Genomic DNA, 17,630 nt, shown 5'->3' with positions numbered 1-17,630 from the left:
ATCCCCCTGAGGCCTGGCGTGAGGAGCCGTGTCAGGAGGGCCTCAGCGATCAGCTCACCTGCCTGAGGTGACTCGGTGGCACTCAGGTGGCCCCGGGGCTTCTCTCCCGGCCCCTCTCGCCCCAGACCCCCTGCTCTCTGGGCCTGAGCACATGGGGACGGCCTTTGTCGGGTGAGTGTGCCCTGAGGTTAGAACCCCCTCGGTCCCTAGCTACATCTGTTACTAGTTGCGGGAAAGAGGGTGACCGAGGCAGCTTCGTGATGGAGGCCGGAGGGTTTGTGAGGGGGGCCAGGCAAGACCCTGAGACAGCTCAGCAAGCCTGACGCCACAACACCCCACTGGGATGGGTCGTGGGGTACACGCATCTGTCCGGCCCCCACCCCTTGCCTCACCTATTCCTGGGCCTCACGGGTACAGGTGAGCTGTGGGGTGAAGCTCAGTAGTGGGCAGGTAAGGAACGGGTCGGGATGGGGTGAGATTGACAATTCTGCACACTTACTGCGTCATTTTTTAGAAGCTGGAAATTCTGTCCTATCAAGTTGTGCCCGAAGTGCAGAGGGGGATCAGGGTGGTGCCGACCCCCTCAAGCCAGATCCCCAGGCAATGTGTCCATCCCGTGCCCCCATTCAGGCTGCTGGCTTCCGAGCTCACACTGCAGAAAGGCCTGTGGGGAGGCTGGGGTGGGCGGGGGCTGCGTGGAGGGGGTGGGGGACATCTGTAATTCTGTCAACAATAAATCTAAGATATTTTTTACTTTAATGTTTTTTTAAAAAGGCCTCTGGCCCTGACAGGCTGAGCTCCGCAAGGACCCCGCTCACAGCGGTGGGGACAGAAGGCAGTGGCAGGTGCCCACGCCCCCCACCCCAGCCTCCAGGCAGCCATGCACTTGGAGCCTCTGATCAGAGCGGGTGTGAGGGCGCTGACTTGGAGTCACTCTGGTGAGCTCTTCGAGGTCTGGGCTGAGGCAGAGGGGACAACCGGAAGTGGCCAGAGCGAGGGAGGTTTGGAACATTGAGGCTTTGGTGGCTGGCTTCGCGTGCTGGTGAGAGGGGCCTCTAACAGCACCCTGGGGTCTGCTGTAGCAGGGGAGCCAGCCTGGGAGGAAGGTGAGTGGTTTGGGACACGTGGAGTGTGAGCCAGGCAGAGGGTCTGGGGAGGATTTTTACCCGTGGAATTGAGGCTCGGAACAAGGTCCCGTCACGCAGGCACTGCTGGAGACATCTGTCCCTTTAAGGAAGACTGTCCCGGGTGCACCTCGGCCCTGAGAGGGCTGGTCACCACTGGGGACTTAGGTGCTTGGGTCCAGAGGCCCCTGGGACACCCAGCCCCCCACCACCACCACCACCTGCCCCCATCAGACAGAGGAGGCGGCAGGGCAGGGTGGGGGGGCAGTGGGCTTCCCAGGCCACTCGGAGGCAGGAGTGGAGCCCAGGTTCCAGGCACAGCGGATGTAGCCTCCTGAAGAAATACTCTGTACGGGACACTAGGTAAAGTGTAACAGACCTCTTACTAGTAAACACCCACTGACCTCCAAGATAGTAAAGAAACCTCCAGGTACCGAACACCCAGGGAAGCCAGAACCGGAGGGACAAGCAGAGGCGGGTCCTTTGGCTGGTGGGCGTGTGGGTGGCAGGGGACCAGCGTGGGGCGGTGTCGGCCTTTGCTGATCTTGGGAACCAAGGAGTTTGGGGTTGATATCGATGTAGGGATGGGAGGCAAGGCCTTGGGCCCTTGCCAAAGGAGATTTGGAACCAAGACGCCTAAATAAAGGTGAACCCATATCCTCAATGAACGAGCAAACAAGAGGGGAAGATTGCCTTTTACAGAAAGAGGAAGAAGTTGTCAAAGTTGTGTGTCTCATCTTTCGGCTCCTTTGGAAAACTAAAATAAAGAGTCTCATGTAGGAAATTGTACCTCTAGGCTTTCCCTAACACAAATTGGAGGTCTGGGTTTTCATTAACCACATGGTCTTAGAACTCCCAAGTCTGGAAATTAATATAAAAGGCGCCCACAGAGCAGGCGGCAGTACCAAAGGCAAGCCTCCCAGAGGGACAGCCCCACAGTAGAGGCCACACGGGATTCTCACAGATAAAACCCTTTCAACATGAGCTCATAATCCAAAATTACAAAACACACAAACCCTCAAGACACAAGGACAAACAGCTAAACCACAAACAGTATCTAAAGACTCCTGCACCTGACTCATTGTTTTCCAGCACACGTTGGTAAGGACATCATGTAAGTCCCAATAAATTTCAAGAAATTGGCATCGTGGGTCATGTATAATTAAGCTAAAAATCCAAAAACGAAAGGATAACTAAAAAGCAAAACCTCATGTATTTGGACAGTAGCCCAGGTCTCTCTTTCCTCTTCATCTTGCTCCCTCCCCAACCTTCTGAAGACTCTAGAACAATGAGATTCCAGGATGGATGTGAAAACGCTAATAGACGGCAGCCACACAGGAGGTGACAGCAAATCAGAGTCGAAGCTCAATGGGAACAGATCTCCCTCTGGTCCCTCTACGGGGGATGTGACCTTCATTAGAACAAAAGACCCGTCTCTTCTGTCTTTTCCAAAGGATGAGCTCAGAGTGTGACAAAGACATGAGCCACCATTTAAATGGCAGCCGCCAGCCCTCAACCTTTATGAGCCAGAGGGTCTGGGAGCATCCACGCAGAGACAAGGTGGGCTGATGAGAATGGGACAAAGCCAGGTGGCAGGGGATCTCGGAGCTGTGACACAGAGACAAGCACCCTCCCAACCGCCCCCTGCCTACTTGCCTGATGGTCTAAAATCCCAGCACGAGCAACACGCCCTTTCGGGTGGATTTGGAGGTCTCTAGGGGTCCTGTTAAGGATGGATGCTCTCATCTGTGCACAGGAAATGAGACACTTTGGAAAAGGCGAATGTGGACTTTGCCCCCCGCGGGGACTCATTAAAATGATCATCCTCTCAGAGGCTCCCTCGGCAACCCCCATGGGCACTTGGGGCTCAGTTTCCCTGCAGCAGCGACCTACAGGGGGCTCGTTGGCCTTGTCATCCCTGACCCCTCCCCATTTCTCATCTGCCTGCGTGCCTACCTGGCACAACTCAGACACCAAAAGAGACCCTGGCCAGGTTCAGGCAGCCAGGTTCAGGCTGCTCAGTCACTTGCCCTCTTGGGGCTCGGAGCTCCTTAGCAGTAAAGGAGTCAGGACTCCCTACTTGGCAGGTCACTTGGGGGGGGGGGGGACTGAAGGTGATGGCTGTGAGAGGGGGGCGGGAAGTTCAAGCACAGCATGTGGGTAAGAAGAGGCATCTCCGTGTCCAGCCCACTCCCCTAACTTCCAGTCTGGGTGTCCCAGCTGTGCTCACCCATTCTTGGTGCCTTCCTCCCGGGAGCCAGCTTAGTAGAAAAACAGTGGCAGCATCCAAGCTCTGCCAGCTGTGTGGCCTCAGGCCAGCCATCACCCTCTCTGGGCCTCTATCCTCTTCTGTAAAATGGAAGGGAGGGCCTCCTCTAACTGCCCTTCCCAACTCAGAATTACCCTCGGAAAGGTAACCAACCTGTGCAGAGCGGACTTTACAAGGATTCGCTCATTACCAGGTGTAATGCAGACGTTTTTCAATAGCTGGAGTAGCACGTATGTTGATATATATGCGATTTGATGTGTGTGCTATTTTGTTGTATTGACAACAAGCTTCAAAACTTCATATGTCAAATTTTCTAAGGTGTTAACATCATAGATATTTTTACGCTTAAAAATGTCAAATTTCGTGCCAAAAAAAAAAAAAAAAAGCATTTGTGGGAAGTTTTAATTCATTATTTTGAATACTTCAGGAAGCTTATGGTGAACATGCTCCATCTCAAGATACTTGTGAACGCTGGTTTAAGTGCTTTAAAAGTGATGATTTCGATGTGAAAGACAAAGAACGTCCAGGTCACCCAAAACAGTTTGAAGACCGACAATTACAAGCATCATTGGATGAAGATGCGTGTCAAACTCAAAAACAACTTGCAGAAAGATTAAACGTTGCTCAGCAAACAAGTTCCGATCATTTACAAGCAATGGGAACGATTTTAAAGGAAGGAAAATGGGTGCCACATCAACCAAACGAAAGACAAATGGAAAACCAAAAGTCATCAGTAAAATGGTGCTTCAACGTCACGAAAAAGTCTTTTTTGCATCAAATTGTGACTGGTGATGAAAAGTGGATTTATTTTGAGAATCCCAAATGCACAAAATCATGGGTTGATCCAGGTCGACCATCAACATCGACTGCGAGGCCAAATCGCTTCGGAAAGAAGACAATGCTCTGCGTTTGGTGGGATCAGGAAGATGTGGTGTACTATGAGCTTCTAAAACCGGGTGAAACCATGAATACTGATCGCTACCGACAACAAATAATCAGTTTGAACCACATTGTGATCGTAAAACGACCAGAATGGGCCAGAAAACACAGCAAAATAATTTTGCTTCATGATAACACACCATCACACACTTCAAAACCCGTCAAAGACACATTAAAAGATCTTGCCTGGGAAGTATGAACCCACCCGCCGTGTGCACCAGACCTTGCTCCTTCAGATGACCACTTGTTCCGATCGATGGCACACGCGCTTTCTGCGCAGCACTTCAAAATGTACGAAGAAGTGGAAAATTGGGTCTCTGAATGGTTTGCCTCAAAACAAGAAAAGTTCTATTGGGACGGTATCCACAAATTGCCTGAAAGACGGGGAAAATGTGCAGCTAGCGATGGACATTATTTTGAATAAAGCACTTTTGATGTTTCTCTTGAAATTATCGTGTTTTCTTTGATAACAAAATCCGCATTGTTAACCGGTACACCTGGTAAACGCTCACAGCCCAGAGAGCGCAGTACCCACAATGTCTAGATGAGGGGACGGAGACCCAGAAAAGTGAAAGCACTTGCTCAAAAAATCCCTGCATGGTAGAGGCAGAATTTGAACCCATACAGTCACACCCACTATGCCAACCTCCTCCCTGCAGAGCGCGGTGGGCAAGGGCACAGTCACTGGAGCTGGACTGTCTGTCTACGTGGGACCCTGGGCAAAGCGTTTACCTCTGCTGTGCCTCAGTTGCCCCATCTGTAAAATGGGGGATGAGAGTAACACTCCCTTCCCCGTGGGATTGCTCCGCTGCGTGCTCCGCCAGCCAGGCGCTGAGCTGCACACGGGGCTCTACTGTGGCATGAACCCTCCCGTGGAGCAGCCAGGAGAACGGGGAGAGGCTGACTCACGGGCTCCGGGCGGCCCTGTTAGCAAGTCGTGACGCTGGGATTGAAACCCAGACGCTGGGACTTCAAAGCCCATGCTCCCGGCCATCTGCTCCACCTGCATGCGATGGCCTCAAGCTGCACATTCAAAACCCATCTCCCACTGCAAATTGGCACCCCCCACCGGCCGCCTGACTCACCCCCTTCCGGAGAAGGGCCTGAACCCCGCGCCTGGATTTTGACTCATCCTTTCCCGGGCAGTCACCAGCGTCAGTGACTAACTGACCCCTTGATGGAAATGCCACTCGGATCCCTCCCCTCCTCCTCAGCCCTGCTGCCCGCTCCCCCCCGCCCCCGCAGGCTGAGGACAATGTCACCAAGTACCCCTGTTCCAAAGAGTAGACTTGCAGGGTCTGGGCCAAAACCTCAGCCCTCCCAGGCCGCATGGCCAAGGAGCCAGGTGGGGGAATGGGGGGGGTGCAGAGGGAGCTCTCCTTAGAGACGGTGGGCCTCGCTCCCCTGCCTCAGCCCAGAGAGCCCAAGAGCATGGCCTGTGTCCCCTGGAATTTGGGAGGGGAGGTGACTAGGGACAAAAGCGAGGGGCGGTGAGAATTACCTGTTTCCGCAGGCAGGGACCAGGCAGCTTTGGGAACAGCCACGCACACTCCCAGCATCCTGGGCCCAGCAGGAACCTTGCCGAATGTGGCTGGTTTGAGGTCATTTTGAACTAGGACCCCTTCAGAGGGATCTCTGAAGAACCCACGAAAGTGTCCCTAGTGAGGAAGAGCCAGTTACCAGACACCTGACCCTCCTGAGCACACCTGTGCCGGCCAGGTCACCCGCCGCCTCTGTCCTCCCTGCCCCAAGCAGCCCTGCGGAGACCAGAGGCACCTGTGTGTGGGGGGGGGGGGGGGGGAGCGGGCACATTGGGTGTGAGAGGAGCCCACTGCCGCCGTCCTCATAGCCAGGTGTTTGCATTTAAGGAGACTCGGGCTGGGGGAGCGGAGAGGCTTTGAATCGAGCTTAAAGCTTTGCTATTAGACCAGACTAGTTCAATATCTAAAAAATAAGGTGAAGTCCAGAGTGACTGAGAAAGCTATGGGCTCTGCCCGAGCGCTCGCCCAGCGGTCGGAAAGACTGGGCCAACGGAACGAGGTGGCCACTGGGAAAGAGTGGAGTGACTCCTGCCCGCGGCCTGCCAAGCTCAGCTCCTCTGTCCGTCCCTGCCTCCGCCTCCTCGCGGGCGTTCTGTGTGCCCTTCCGCTGTGCCTGCCCGCCCGTCGAGCCCCGTCCCAGTCCATCGGGCTCAGGCCCCCAGAACCGCCTTCCGGAGCTGTGTGTCCCTCCAGACACAGCACATCCTCGTGGTCATGAGCTTGGCTGTCTGGGTTGGAATCCCAGCTCCTCAACTTGGCAGCTGAGTGACCTGAAGCAAGTTGCTTAACCTCTCTGCGCTTCAGCGTCACTGGCTGTAGCATGGCGCTGGGCAGAGCAGCACAGCTATTCCACTGGGGCCCGTGAGGCTTCCCATGGTCACGGCTGGAACACTTGGGAACATACGAAGGAGCTCCCGGTGTTAGCGTTCGCCTGGATGACTGAACGCCTCCTGCCACCTGGTCTTGGGCACGCCCTTTCCCCTCCCTGCGTCTCAGTTTCTGTATCTGAAAAAGAAATCATTCCACGTGGGGCTCATTTGCTGGCTGACGGCTGCAGCTGATGCTGGGGGCAGGCAGACGTCACTGAGCAGAGACGCAGGTCCAGGCCCCCGCCAAGGTGGTCCAAGATGAGGGCTGGCGGGCTCCACGGGCAGGAGCAGCGAGCGTCCCACCATCCGAGCTGCCACTCCACCTGGCCTCCTGCACGTCTCTTCTGCCAGCCTCTGAGAGTCTCCCCAACTTGCCTCTCACCGCCCCTAGGGGTCACCTGGGGTACGTGAGGCAGACCAGGAAATCCCTGGGATTTGAGGTGGATCATCTGGGCACCCTTGGTTCCTGACGGACACACATGAGCGGCCACCCACAGGGGCTCCCGGTCCTCCCCTTGCTCTGGCCTCATCGAAACCTCTGCCGGCTCTGTGTCCCTTCCCTGGCTCTCCTCCTCTCACAGGCCTTCCATCGTTCCACAGGCAGCACAGGCCTGTCCACACCCATTTCACAGAGCGAGGAAGGAAGGTTCCCACGGCCTAAAACTCAGCTTCCTGCCTCACCTCCAAGTGCAGTGTCTGCAGATCCTGGCGGTCATCAGAAACCCCCCTCTTCAGGAGATGCTGGTTCCACCGTGCACAAAGCTAACGCCCCCCGAACACACACTGGGTGCCCGTGACCCAGACAGGACGCAGGCACGGTGCCACGCCTCAAGGAGCCCTCAGCCTTGCGGGGAAGTGACAGGTCAGTGCAATGGACGCTGGGTGAGGGCAGATGGGGGCCACGGTGGCCAGTGGGTGTAGAAGGATCCTGGGGAAGGGCCTGGAGAAGGGTGGTCTGGGTCCAGGGCAAAGGGAAGGCCCAGGCGGAACTTGGCCGCCTGCTCACGGGGCAGGACTGAGAACACAGGATGTGGAATCTGAAAAATTCAGTCCCAGGTGTGCACCCACTGACCACGGGACCCGGGCGAATTACTGCCTCTCTCAGAGTTTCTATTTCCTTCCTGAGAAACAGGGATGATGATGGGGCTCCAGGGTTGCCGCAGGGAGGGGCTGGCAGAGTAGAAGGTGTGGGGAGGGGGAAGGAGGACCTGATGGTGGTGGCACAGTAGGAACACCGGCCCCGCCCTGACAGCGCAGAAAGGGGAGGTGTTACTCGCTCCTTCCCGTCTTCCTCGGCTGGGCCTGGACCCAGGCACACACTCTGCAGCCAACTCCCAGGCCCCCTGCAAGGAGGACACCCGCTTCCTCCTGAGCCGGGAACAGATGTCCCCGCTTCCTGCCGGAGCCTGGGAGCAGGGCTGGCTCCTGTTGCAGCTTCCAGGGAAGCAGAAACCCTGGATGGAAATCTCCGGGCTTCCCCAGAGAGGAAAGCTCCCCTTCCCTGGCTTCTGCCCCTCCCCCTCTGGCCTGGCTCCTAACCCGGCATCCACTGCTCATGGGCAAACGTCTCAGGCCCTCCCTGAGCCCTGCTTCCCCCGGGAAGGGCTCTGCTGGTTGAATACATATGGGAGCCTTGTCTCCATGGTGCCCAGCTCTGCTCAGAAATGGGATGGGAGCCCTAGCTGGTTTGGCTCAGTGGATAGAGCGTCAGCCTGCGCACTCACGGGCCCAGGGTTCGATTCCGATCAAGGGCACATGCCTGGGTTGCAAGCTCGATCCCCAGTAGCGGGCATGCAGGAGGCAGCCCATCAATGATTCTTTCTCATCATTGATGTTTCTCTCTCTCTCTCTCCCTCTACCTTCCTCTCTGAAATCAATAAAAATATATTAAAAAAAGAAATGGGAGGGAGGAGGAGACAGCAGAAGGACAGAGCTGTCTTTGACTGGAGGAAGGCACTGCGGGCACCTGCAGAATAAAAGTAAAGAAGTCAAAAAAAGGGGGGGGATTAACATGTACTGAGCCCCTGACATGTAATATCAGTGTGTTAACTAGCCAGTGAGCTAGTATAATAAGGAAGGGGGTAGCATGCATTGGGCACCTACTAAGACTTAGTAACTAAGTGCTAGGCACTGTGCCCGGCCCTGGGAACACAGAGTATCCTGGGAAGAAATGGTCTCTGCCCCTGAGTGCCTGAGAGACCTTACATAGGGCATCTCATTGGTCTTACCTAAGCCTCATTTCAACCCTGTGAGGGAGGGACCATGACCCCATTTTATATCTCCTCTTTTTTATGAGTTTATTTGAGCCAAACTGACAACACAGGCTTGGGACCAAGCTCTCAAGTGCTCCTAACCCCATTTTATGGATGAGGTGGCTCTGGTCCTGGGCAGCCTCCATCTCTGGGTAGAGACTGGACCCTCAGGAAGGAGATGTCCAGGAAGGACACCCCTGAAGAAAGGGGGTTCTTTGGCTCACAAGCACACCCCAAAGGGTTGTCTTCATTCGCTGGGGGTTTGAGTACCCACGAGCGCTGGCCCCGGAGACAGGGAGACGGGATGACGCAGCTGGTCCCTGGCCCAGAGGAGCTCACAGTCTTGCAGGACGTGGATGACGTGGGAGATGCTGCAGTGGAGGGAGCATGGGGCTGAGGGGCAGGAAGAGGGGGCGTCCGTGTCATTGGGTATCTGCTATGGACCAGCACCAAGGGAGTGCAGTTTGGAGATAGTTAGGGTGACCAGCTGACCCCATCTGCCCAGGACTGAGCAAGTCCTGAGATGCAGGACTCTAGCACCAAATCCGGAATGAGGAGGTCACCTTAAGCCCTGAGTGCAAAGTCTGTCTCCGGCAGGTGCCTGTGGCAGAGCCTTCCAGCCACCTAACGAGCATCCGTTCTCTGATTCCTTTAGAAATGACTTTGTAGTCCTGGCCAGGTAGTTCCAGTGGTTAGAGCATTGTCCCGATGCATCAAGGTTACAAGTTTGATCCCAGTCAGGGCACATATGAGAATCAACCAATGAATGTGTAAATAAGTGGAACAACAAATTCTCTCTCTCTCTCTCTCTCTCTCTCTCTCTCTCTCTCTCTCTCTCTCTCTCTCTCTCCATACAAATTTAAAAAAGAAATGACTTTGCAATGGTCTGAAGGTTTTCCCTGCTCAATTCTACTTCCTCCCCCCTTTTTTTTAATGTATCTCATTTATTGAGTAGCTATGTTGTGCCATGGACTTTACTAGACTAGGGCAAGGAAAGAATATTCTTCCCCCCACTTCTCGGCAGAGGTGTAAGGGAACTCGAATGGGTGGTGAAGAAGGAGACAGTGAGTGCCCCTCGGGACCCTGAGACCAACTGCAGTGATAGGGGCTGAGGTGCATCCGACAAACCCGCACTTGGAGCTGTCCCCTCAGGAGGAGAGGCCCAGGGGGACCTTGGAGAGCTGCTCCCTGGGCGGGGGGGTGGGGGGGGGCAGAGAAGTGGGTCTTCACGGTGCAAGGGGTGGCCTGTGGCAGCCCTGGAGGGGCACGCTCAGCTCCGCCTTCGGGGACAGCTTGCTGCTCGCCCGTCAGTAGACACCCCCCCCCCCTGCAGGGCCTTCAGGTCCCCCCCCCCCAGCCTTTGTTTGCTTTCAGAGCAGCTTTAGGTTCACAGCAACACTGAACAGACAGCAGACGGGTACAGAGATGACACCCCGTCCCCCTACACATGCACAGCCACCCCCACTACCAGCATCTGGGACCAGAGGGAACATTTGTTACAATTGATGAACCTACAGACACATCATCACCCAGAGCCCACAGGTTCCATTAGGGGTCACTCCTGGTGGTGCACAATCTGTGGGTTCGGACACATGTATGACGTGTATCACCACTGCGGTGTCTTAGCGAACAGTCCACTTCCCTAAAGTTCTCTGTGCTCTGCCCATTCATCCCTCCTCCCCTCCCTCCATAGCCCTTGCAACCACCGATCTTTTTACTTTCCCTGTAGTTTTGCCTTTTCCAGAATATCACGGAGTTGGAACCATACAGCATGTAGCCTTTCCAGGCTGGCTTCTTTCACCGAATCATGTGCATTTCCGTGTCCTCCGTGTCTTTTTGGGGCTGGCTAGCTCATTTCCTTCTAGTACGTGTAGTGAATACTAGCCCGTTGCCTGGATGGGCCACCGTTTGTTTATTCATTCATCTACTGGAGAACATCTCAGTTGCTTCCAAGTCTTGGCAGTTATGAATGCAGCTGCTATAAACAGCTGTGTGCAGGTTTCTGTGGAGACAGCACGCCAGCTTTTGAGGGGAAGCCACCTTCTTCTGGGGCAGCTGAGCAGGAAAAGGTACTGGGGACTGGGCATTTGTGCAAAACTTCCCTAATAGACGTTCTCGGCCCCAGAGCTTCCTGGTGGGCCGGCCAAGGTTTGGCCAGATCTGCACTGAGGTCTGAGGCTCTCCCTGCCCGTTCTTCCTCCTCCCCTTTTAGCTTTCACAGGCCTTAGTCCCCATCTCAGTGCCTAACCCCACCTCAGTGCTTCCTGGGGGACCCAACTGACAACCCTACCTCTAAATTCAGTCCACAGCCCATCCTGTTCTCTCCACCATCATGGCCTCCACGCCCCCAGTCCTTTTACCTGGAGGTTGATGGCTCCTACCCGTGCCTCCTGAGCAATGTTCTGGTCTCCCCACCACCAGTCCCGTACAGAGCCCACACGGCAGCCACGGTCCCAGGTTGAACCTCCGTTCAAGTCAAGAATGTGGGTTGGAAGGGAGACAGGCCTGGGCTCCCCGGCCTGGGTGGGGCGTTGGCCAGTGACTCCCATGAGTCGCAGCCCCTCTCCTCTATCCCAGGCGGCCGTGGCTGCGGGAGCATCCACAGCCTCCGGGTGCCCTCCCAGCCCTGGGCACCCACTCTTGGCAGGAAACGCCTCCTGGAAAATTGCAACAGGAGGGAGTGGGACTGTGAAGGAGGGTAGGCTTGAAGTTTTTAATTGCAAAGTTAATTTGCAACAAAATATATATAGACATTTTTGACAGGAGACAGTGAAAGGCTCCTCCACCACCCCCACACCGCGTCCCACTCCCATTCCTGCTGTTCCTCCAGGGCCGGGCCCACGTGCCCGCCAGGGGCTGCCATCCTAATGGCTGGGGGGGGGGGGGGGGGGTCGTCTTCTCTCTCCGTGGTCTGTGTCCCCACAGAGGCAGGGCAGGAACTCTGCTACCCTTTGAAATCACAGGAAGATTTTTTAAATATATATATATACTTTATTGATTTCAGAGAGGAAGGGAGAGAGAGAGAAAGAGAAAGAGAGAGAGAGAGAGAGAAAGAGAGAGAGAGGAGCAACAATGATGAGAGAGAACCACCGACTGGCTGCCTCTGGAAAGAACCCCACCGGGGATCCACCGCAACCCCAGGCATGTGCCCTTGACTGGAATCGAACCCAGGACCCTTCAGTCCTCAGGCCGATGCTCTGTCCACTGAGCCAAACCAGCCAGGGCAGGAAGATTTTTTTTTTTTTAACGGGGGTGGGGGGGAGTGAGCTGTACTCCCTCCGGAGGTTGGGGTGGGAGGTGAGGTCAAAATCTCCGGCCCCCAGCCCCCAACACAGGTCTCTTTCTTCCTGTCCCCACACCACCCGGGACCGTCCCATAGTGAGCGTCCAGTCAGATGAGCCTGGGCCCCAATGCTGCTGCGAGGACCCCCTGTGTGACCTTGGACAGCGGCCTGACCTCAGGGGGCCTCAGTTTCCACGTTTTCACTATGAGCATCTCCACGGTGAGGCTTCACTGGGACTGAGGTTGAGGCTTGCTCTGGGCAGAGCTGGACACGGGGGTGTGAGGGGAGGGGCTACCCGCAAGGGAGCTGTTGGCACCGGTTTGGGGAGGGGGCCAGGCACTGGAGGGGAGGGATGGGGGTCGCCCTGGAGCCCCGCGGCGCGGCCATCCAGTCGCCTCCCTCTGCGACCGAGGCAGGAGAAAGCTCTCAGCGCCGCCACCTGCCCCTCGCCGCATCGCATCCCGGCGGCACCCCCACCTCCGCGCCCGGCGAGGAAGGGGTGCGGGGCTGGGCCAGGGCTGTCCTGGGGGACCGGCGGGGCGGGGCCGCCGCGCCCGCTCCCCTCCCCGCCGCCTTCCTCTCCTCGCCACGCCGGGGTTCAGAGCGGCGGCAGCAGCGGCCGCGGCCACATCTCCGGCTCCAGCGCCTCCCGCCCCGGCCCCGCGCTCCGGGCCCCGCGCCCCGACCCCGCCGCCGCGCCTGCCGGGGCCTCGGCGCCCCCCCGCCCGCCTCACGCTGAAGTTCCTGGCCGTGCTGCTGGCCGCGGGCATGCTGGCGTTCCTCGGTGCCGTCATCTGCATCATCGCCAGCGTGCCCCTGGCGGCCAGCCGGGCGCGGGCGCTGCCCGCGGGCGCCGACAACGCCTCGGGCGCCGCCGCGTCCCCGGGCCCGCAGCGCAGCCTGAGCGCCCTGCACGGCGCGGGCGGCTCGGCCGGGCCCCCGGCGCTGCCCGGGGCGCCGGCGGCCAGCGCGCACCCGCTGCCGCCGCTGCCCCTCTTCGGCCGCTTCCTGTGCACCCCGCTGGCCGCCGCCTGCCCGTCGGGGGGCGAGCCGGGCGACGGGGCGCCGGGCGAGCGCGAGGAGCTGCTGCTGCTGCAGAGCGCGGCCGAGCAGCTGCGCCAGACGGCGCTGCAGCAGGAGGCGCGCATCCGCGCGGACCAGGACATCATCCGCGAGCTCACGGGCAAGCTGGGCCGCTGCGAGAGCGGCCTCCCGGACGCCGGGCCGCGCCGCGACACCATGGCCGACGGGCCCGGGGACTCGCCCGCGCTCTTCCTGGAGCTGGAGGACGCGCTCCGCGCCCTCCAGGACCGCCTCGACCGCGTGGAGGTGAGCGCCACGCCCCGCGCCCGGCCGTCGGGGAGCAGGCGGGTGGGAGGGGCCGGAGGGCGCCCGGGGTTCTGGCCGCCACCGCCGCGCGAGTGAGGGACCCCGGGGAGGCCGCCTGCTAGTTTCTGACCCTCCGGCCTCCCAGCTCCCAGGGGAGGGCGGTTCCTGACCCGCAGGGAGAAGGAAGAACCCCCTTAGGGCACGTGGGTCGGCGGCTGACACGGTGACCGAGGCTGTAAGCCTCAGCGTATGTATCTGTAAAGTGGGTATAACGGCGTCCACTTGCGGTGAGGACGGATTAAACCGCAGGTGGGTAAAAATGCGCAGCAGTGCGAGGACCTCATTAAATGCCCGTTTCATTCTCTTCTTTCAGACAAAGCAGCCCAGCCCCCACTCACTCCCAGTGGTCAGGAGCTAGGACTCGGAACCCCCCTCTTATGGGATCAGAGCGTCCCATAAACCATCCCCCGCCTGGGCGGTACCCGGGACCTAACCTAAGGGCAGGAGCTCAGACGGTGCCCTCCCGGCCAGGATACCTGGAGGCTGGCAGCTCTGGGTGGAGACTGAGTTGAGAATGAGGTTCCTCCTCTCCCACTCGCCTTTTCAGACATTCCTGGCTCAGGCTGGGAGCCAGATACCAGAGATCTGACCCAGTAGCCCCTGCTGGCAGTCATGTGATCCTGGGCCGGTCTTTCTCCTTTGACGCTGCCAGACCCCTAGCTCCTGTGAGACCCTATTTGGGGCCTCCAGGAGGTGGAGCTGGGCAGACTAGGACGGACAGGCAGCCGGAAGACACTGACCACCCCCAGCGGGTCAGGCGCAGGGAAGGGCATTAGCAACAAAGTTGTATCTGTGAAAGGAAGGGAGAAAAGGGGGCCAAAACCCCAGCTGCCCCCTTTATTCCTCCCTCCAAACCAAGTGCCCCTGGCAAATGCAGAGAGGAAAGAGGCTGAGAAAACACAGGGACTCCCCTCCCCGCGGCTCTCAGTTAAATCTCTGGCTCAGCAGCACAGGCGATGGCACCTGGAAGGTTGGCCATGCCCATGGTCCCGTGAGGGACCCTCCAGAAAGTCTGTGCTGGTGTCAGCACCCACCCCACAGGGTGTCAGTGCAGCCAGGGAGCCGTCACAGACCACCCTCTCCTCTTACAGGTGAGAAACGGGGCCTCAGAGACCTGAGGTGAGCGACAGGCAGGAGGAAAGCCCAGGGTGGGGGTGGGGGGCCTTGTCGGCCAGGCCAGCATCCCCTTTTCCCACTCCAGCTCTGGGGGATTTCTAGGATGAGAGCCAAGAGCAAGAAATAACAATAATAATAATAAAAACGCTGTAAGTCAGCAGTGAAGGGGAGCCTCAGTTTTCTCACCTGTATAATGGGGACAATAATAGCACCCACCTCACTGGGGTGTTATGAGGAGTAAGTGAGTTAATCTCCGTGAAGGACCCAGAACAATGCCCGGCGGAGGTATGCTCAGTCCGTTTGAGTGCCTGCTATTTTTAACACTAGGCTATCACATTACTAACTTTTTAAATGGCCAAAAATAAAAATGGGAACAAACCCTCCTTTTAGGAATAGATTCTATTAATGTAAAAAAATTTTTGGTTTTCAAATAACTTCCTCTTGCCTGCCCGAGCTCCTGCCCCCACACCCAGATGGCACCGTGGCTCCTCCCATGTCTGGGGCTGGCAGGGCTGGGCTCGCTGGACCTGTGCCCCCAGCACCTGCGCCTTTGGCAGGGTGGGCTCTCACGTAGCCTGCTGAGGTTGGGGCTGTCCTGGTGGCTGGGACTTGGCACGAGGTCCGCCTCTCAGGTCGGGGGAGCTCTGGCTTCCCTACCCACACCCTCCTGCTTTCTGAGTGCGGTGGACACGGGCGGAGAGAGGCCACCCGATCTTTCCGAGCCTGGCTGCAGCCAGGGCCTGTCTCTTCAGGGTCTTTGGGAGGAGCTGGGGTCTGGAGTCAGACTCTTGGTCTCAGCTGGACTCCATCCACCTGTTAGACACCGTTTAGTTTCTCTGTTCCCTTTTCCTCCAACGTCCTCGAAAGGTTGCCTGCAGACGGTCAGGGTCTCCTTTCTCACCACGTCTTCTGGGCACCTCCCACCCGCCTCTCCTCCCCTCTGCCTTCCTGTGCCCTGTCGGGATTCTCCTCCTTCAACATCCGCGCCTCTCCCGGCTCTCATCTCACTTTCCCTGGGTGAGCTCGGCCACATCCGGAGGCTTCCAACATCCATTCCGCTCTGATGCCCCAAACCAGCTTCCTCCCCAGCCCAGGTTTCCCTCCTGAGCTCCAGACCAAGGACCCAACTGCTCCCCGAGCTCCTCCCTCTGGGTGTCCCACCAGCCCCCGACCCTCGTGTCCCTGCCTGAATTCGGGTCCTCTGCTTCCCAGGTGTGCTCTGAGAAGGCATGCTGGGGTCCTCCCGCCCTCCTCCTCCCACTGGGCCTCGCCTCTCTGTGGCTTCTCGCAGCAGCCTGTCACTGTCTCCCTCCCCCAGGCACATCCTTCCACCCGTCCCCCTTCAGACAGCCCCAGGGGTCCCCCTTAAGGCCACCATGGGGCTCCCTGTGGTGCCAACTCCCCAGCCTGCGTCCAGGCTGCCACTTGGGATCTGGCTCGTCTCCCAGTTCCTTCTTGCCTCTGTCTAGGTACCCACGCCCCACCCCCCAGCATATCCATCCTTATCATCTAAGACGGTGGTCGGCAAACTCATTAGTCAACAGAGCCAAATATCAACAGTACAACGATTGAAATTTCTTTTGAGAGCCAAATTTTTTAAACTTAAACTATATAGGTAGGTACGTTGTTATTAACGTAATTAGGGTACTCCTAAGGCTTAGGAAGAGCTACAATCAAGTGGCCAAAGAGCCGCATGTGGCTCTCGAGCCGCAGTTTGCCGACCACGGATCTAAGAGTGTTCTGAGACACCTCTTCCCAGAGGCCCTCCTTGATCACACTCTGTCCATGTCATCCCTTCCCCACCCCCCACCCCCAACCAGGCCAACTACCAAAGGGGAGGGAAGGTCACGCTGGCCCAGCCTCTCTGTCCAGGCCTCAAGCGGGAGCCCTGTGTGAGGGCTTGGGAGAAATTGTTTGTCTTCGTGTTTTTATTTTTGTTGTTACTGCTGTTGCTGTTAATGGAAAAATGTCATAAGTATTTTTTTTTCGGGGAGAATCACATTTAATCCCCCCATGTCATGTGTTTTGCCACTTCCTCTCGGTCCTTTATCCCAATGCAGGCGTTGTTCCTGAGCTGCCAGCACTGCTGGTAATTACCACTCAGTAACGCCGTCATATCCGGGGTCCGTCGCAGGCTCTGCCATCCGTCAGTCCCTTGAGCACCGCTTTTGTTGCTGGGAATGTAGGTGGCTTCTGATTCTTTTTCTTCTGGATGCTCAAGGCAGGGTGATGTCGGGCAGATAGCTGTGTGTTTTCTTTGTAAGTCTGCTGAATGATTGCTGCAGGGGTGGTATTACTGGGTCAGAGGGTGTTGACTGCTTGTGGTTGTGGCCAAGAACCACTCTCCAGAAGGGCTGGACCGTTTATGTGGCCACCGGCCAGGTACACATGCTCCGGTGTCCCGTTTCCGCACTCATTTATCGGTGAAAGGGAACCTCAGGATTGATTTCAGCAGTCATTCTTTGACGCACACCACATCCTTCGCCCAGCCCAGCAAGCTGGCCGCGTCCTGGAGTGGGAGCCACAGAAGACCCTGGACTTAATAACAAGCACAGCTCACACGGAGCCCTTCCCAGGTAGCAGGCACTGTACGTTCTCACTTCGTCCTCATCCAGTCTCTATGAGGGAAGTGCTATTCTATCCCTTTTTACAGATGAAGAAACCAAGGTTCAGAGAGGTTAAGAAACTGGCCCAATGTCACACAGCAGTGGCACCTGGATGTGACCCTGTCATTGGCCCCAGAGCCCTTGTTCTTCATCATTAACTCTAGAACCATCTGGAGGGGCCAGACCTCACTACCTTTAGGAGAGTGAGAAAGACAGGCAAGGGCAGGGGCCCTTGCTGGGTA

The 17,630-nt window shown here is 57.2% G+C and overlaps 1 protein-coding gene across 1 annotated transcript in view; it reads left to right on the top strand.

Annotated features, from left to right (window-relative positions):
• Positions 1–9,298: 9,298 nt before the first annotated feature.
• Positions 9,299–17,630, top strand: part of NPTXR (neuronal pentraxin receptor) — a 24,449-nt gene continuing 16,117 nt past the window's right edge. The window contains exons 1-2 of the mRNA XM_036299054.1: positions 9,299–9,355; positions 12,614–13,606. Coding sequence (XP_036154947.1) covers positions 9,299–9,355; positions 12,614–13,606 — 1,050 coding nt within the window. The remainder of the gene's footprint in view (positions 9,356–12,613; positions 13,607–17,630) is intronic.

The sequence above is a fragment of the Myotis myotis genome, unplaced genomic scaffold (assembly GCF_014108235.1).
Source record: "Myotis myotis isolate mMyoMyo1 unplaced genomic scaffold, mMyoMyo1.p scaffold_m19_p_3, whole genome shotgun sequence".
Lineage (NCBI taxonomy): Eukaryota > Metazoa > Chordata > Mammalia > Chiroptera > Vespertilionidae > Myotis > Myotis myotis.
This window is presented reverse-complemented; position numbering and strand designations above follow the sequence as displayed.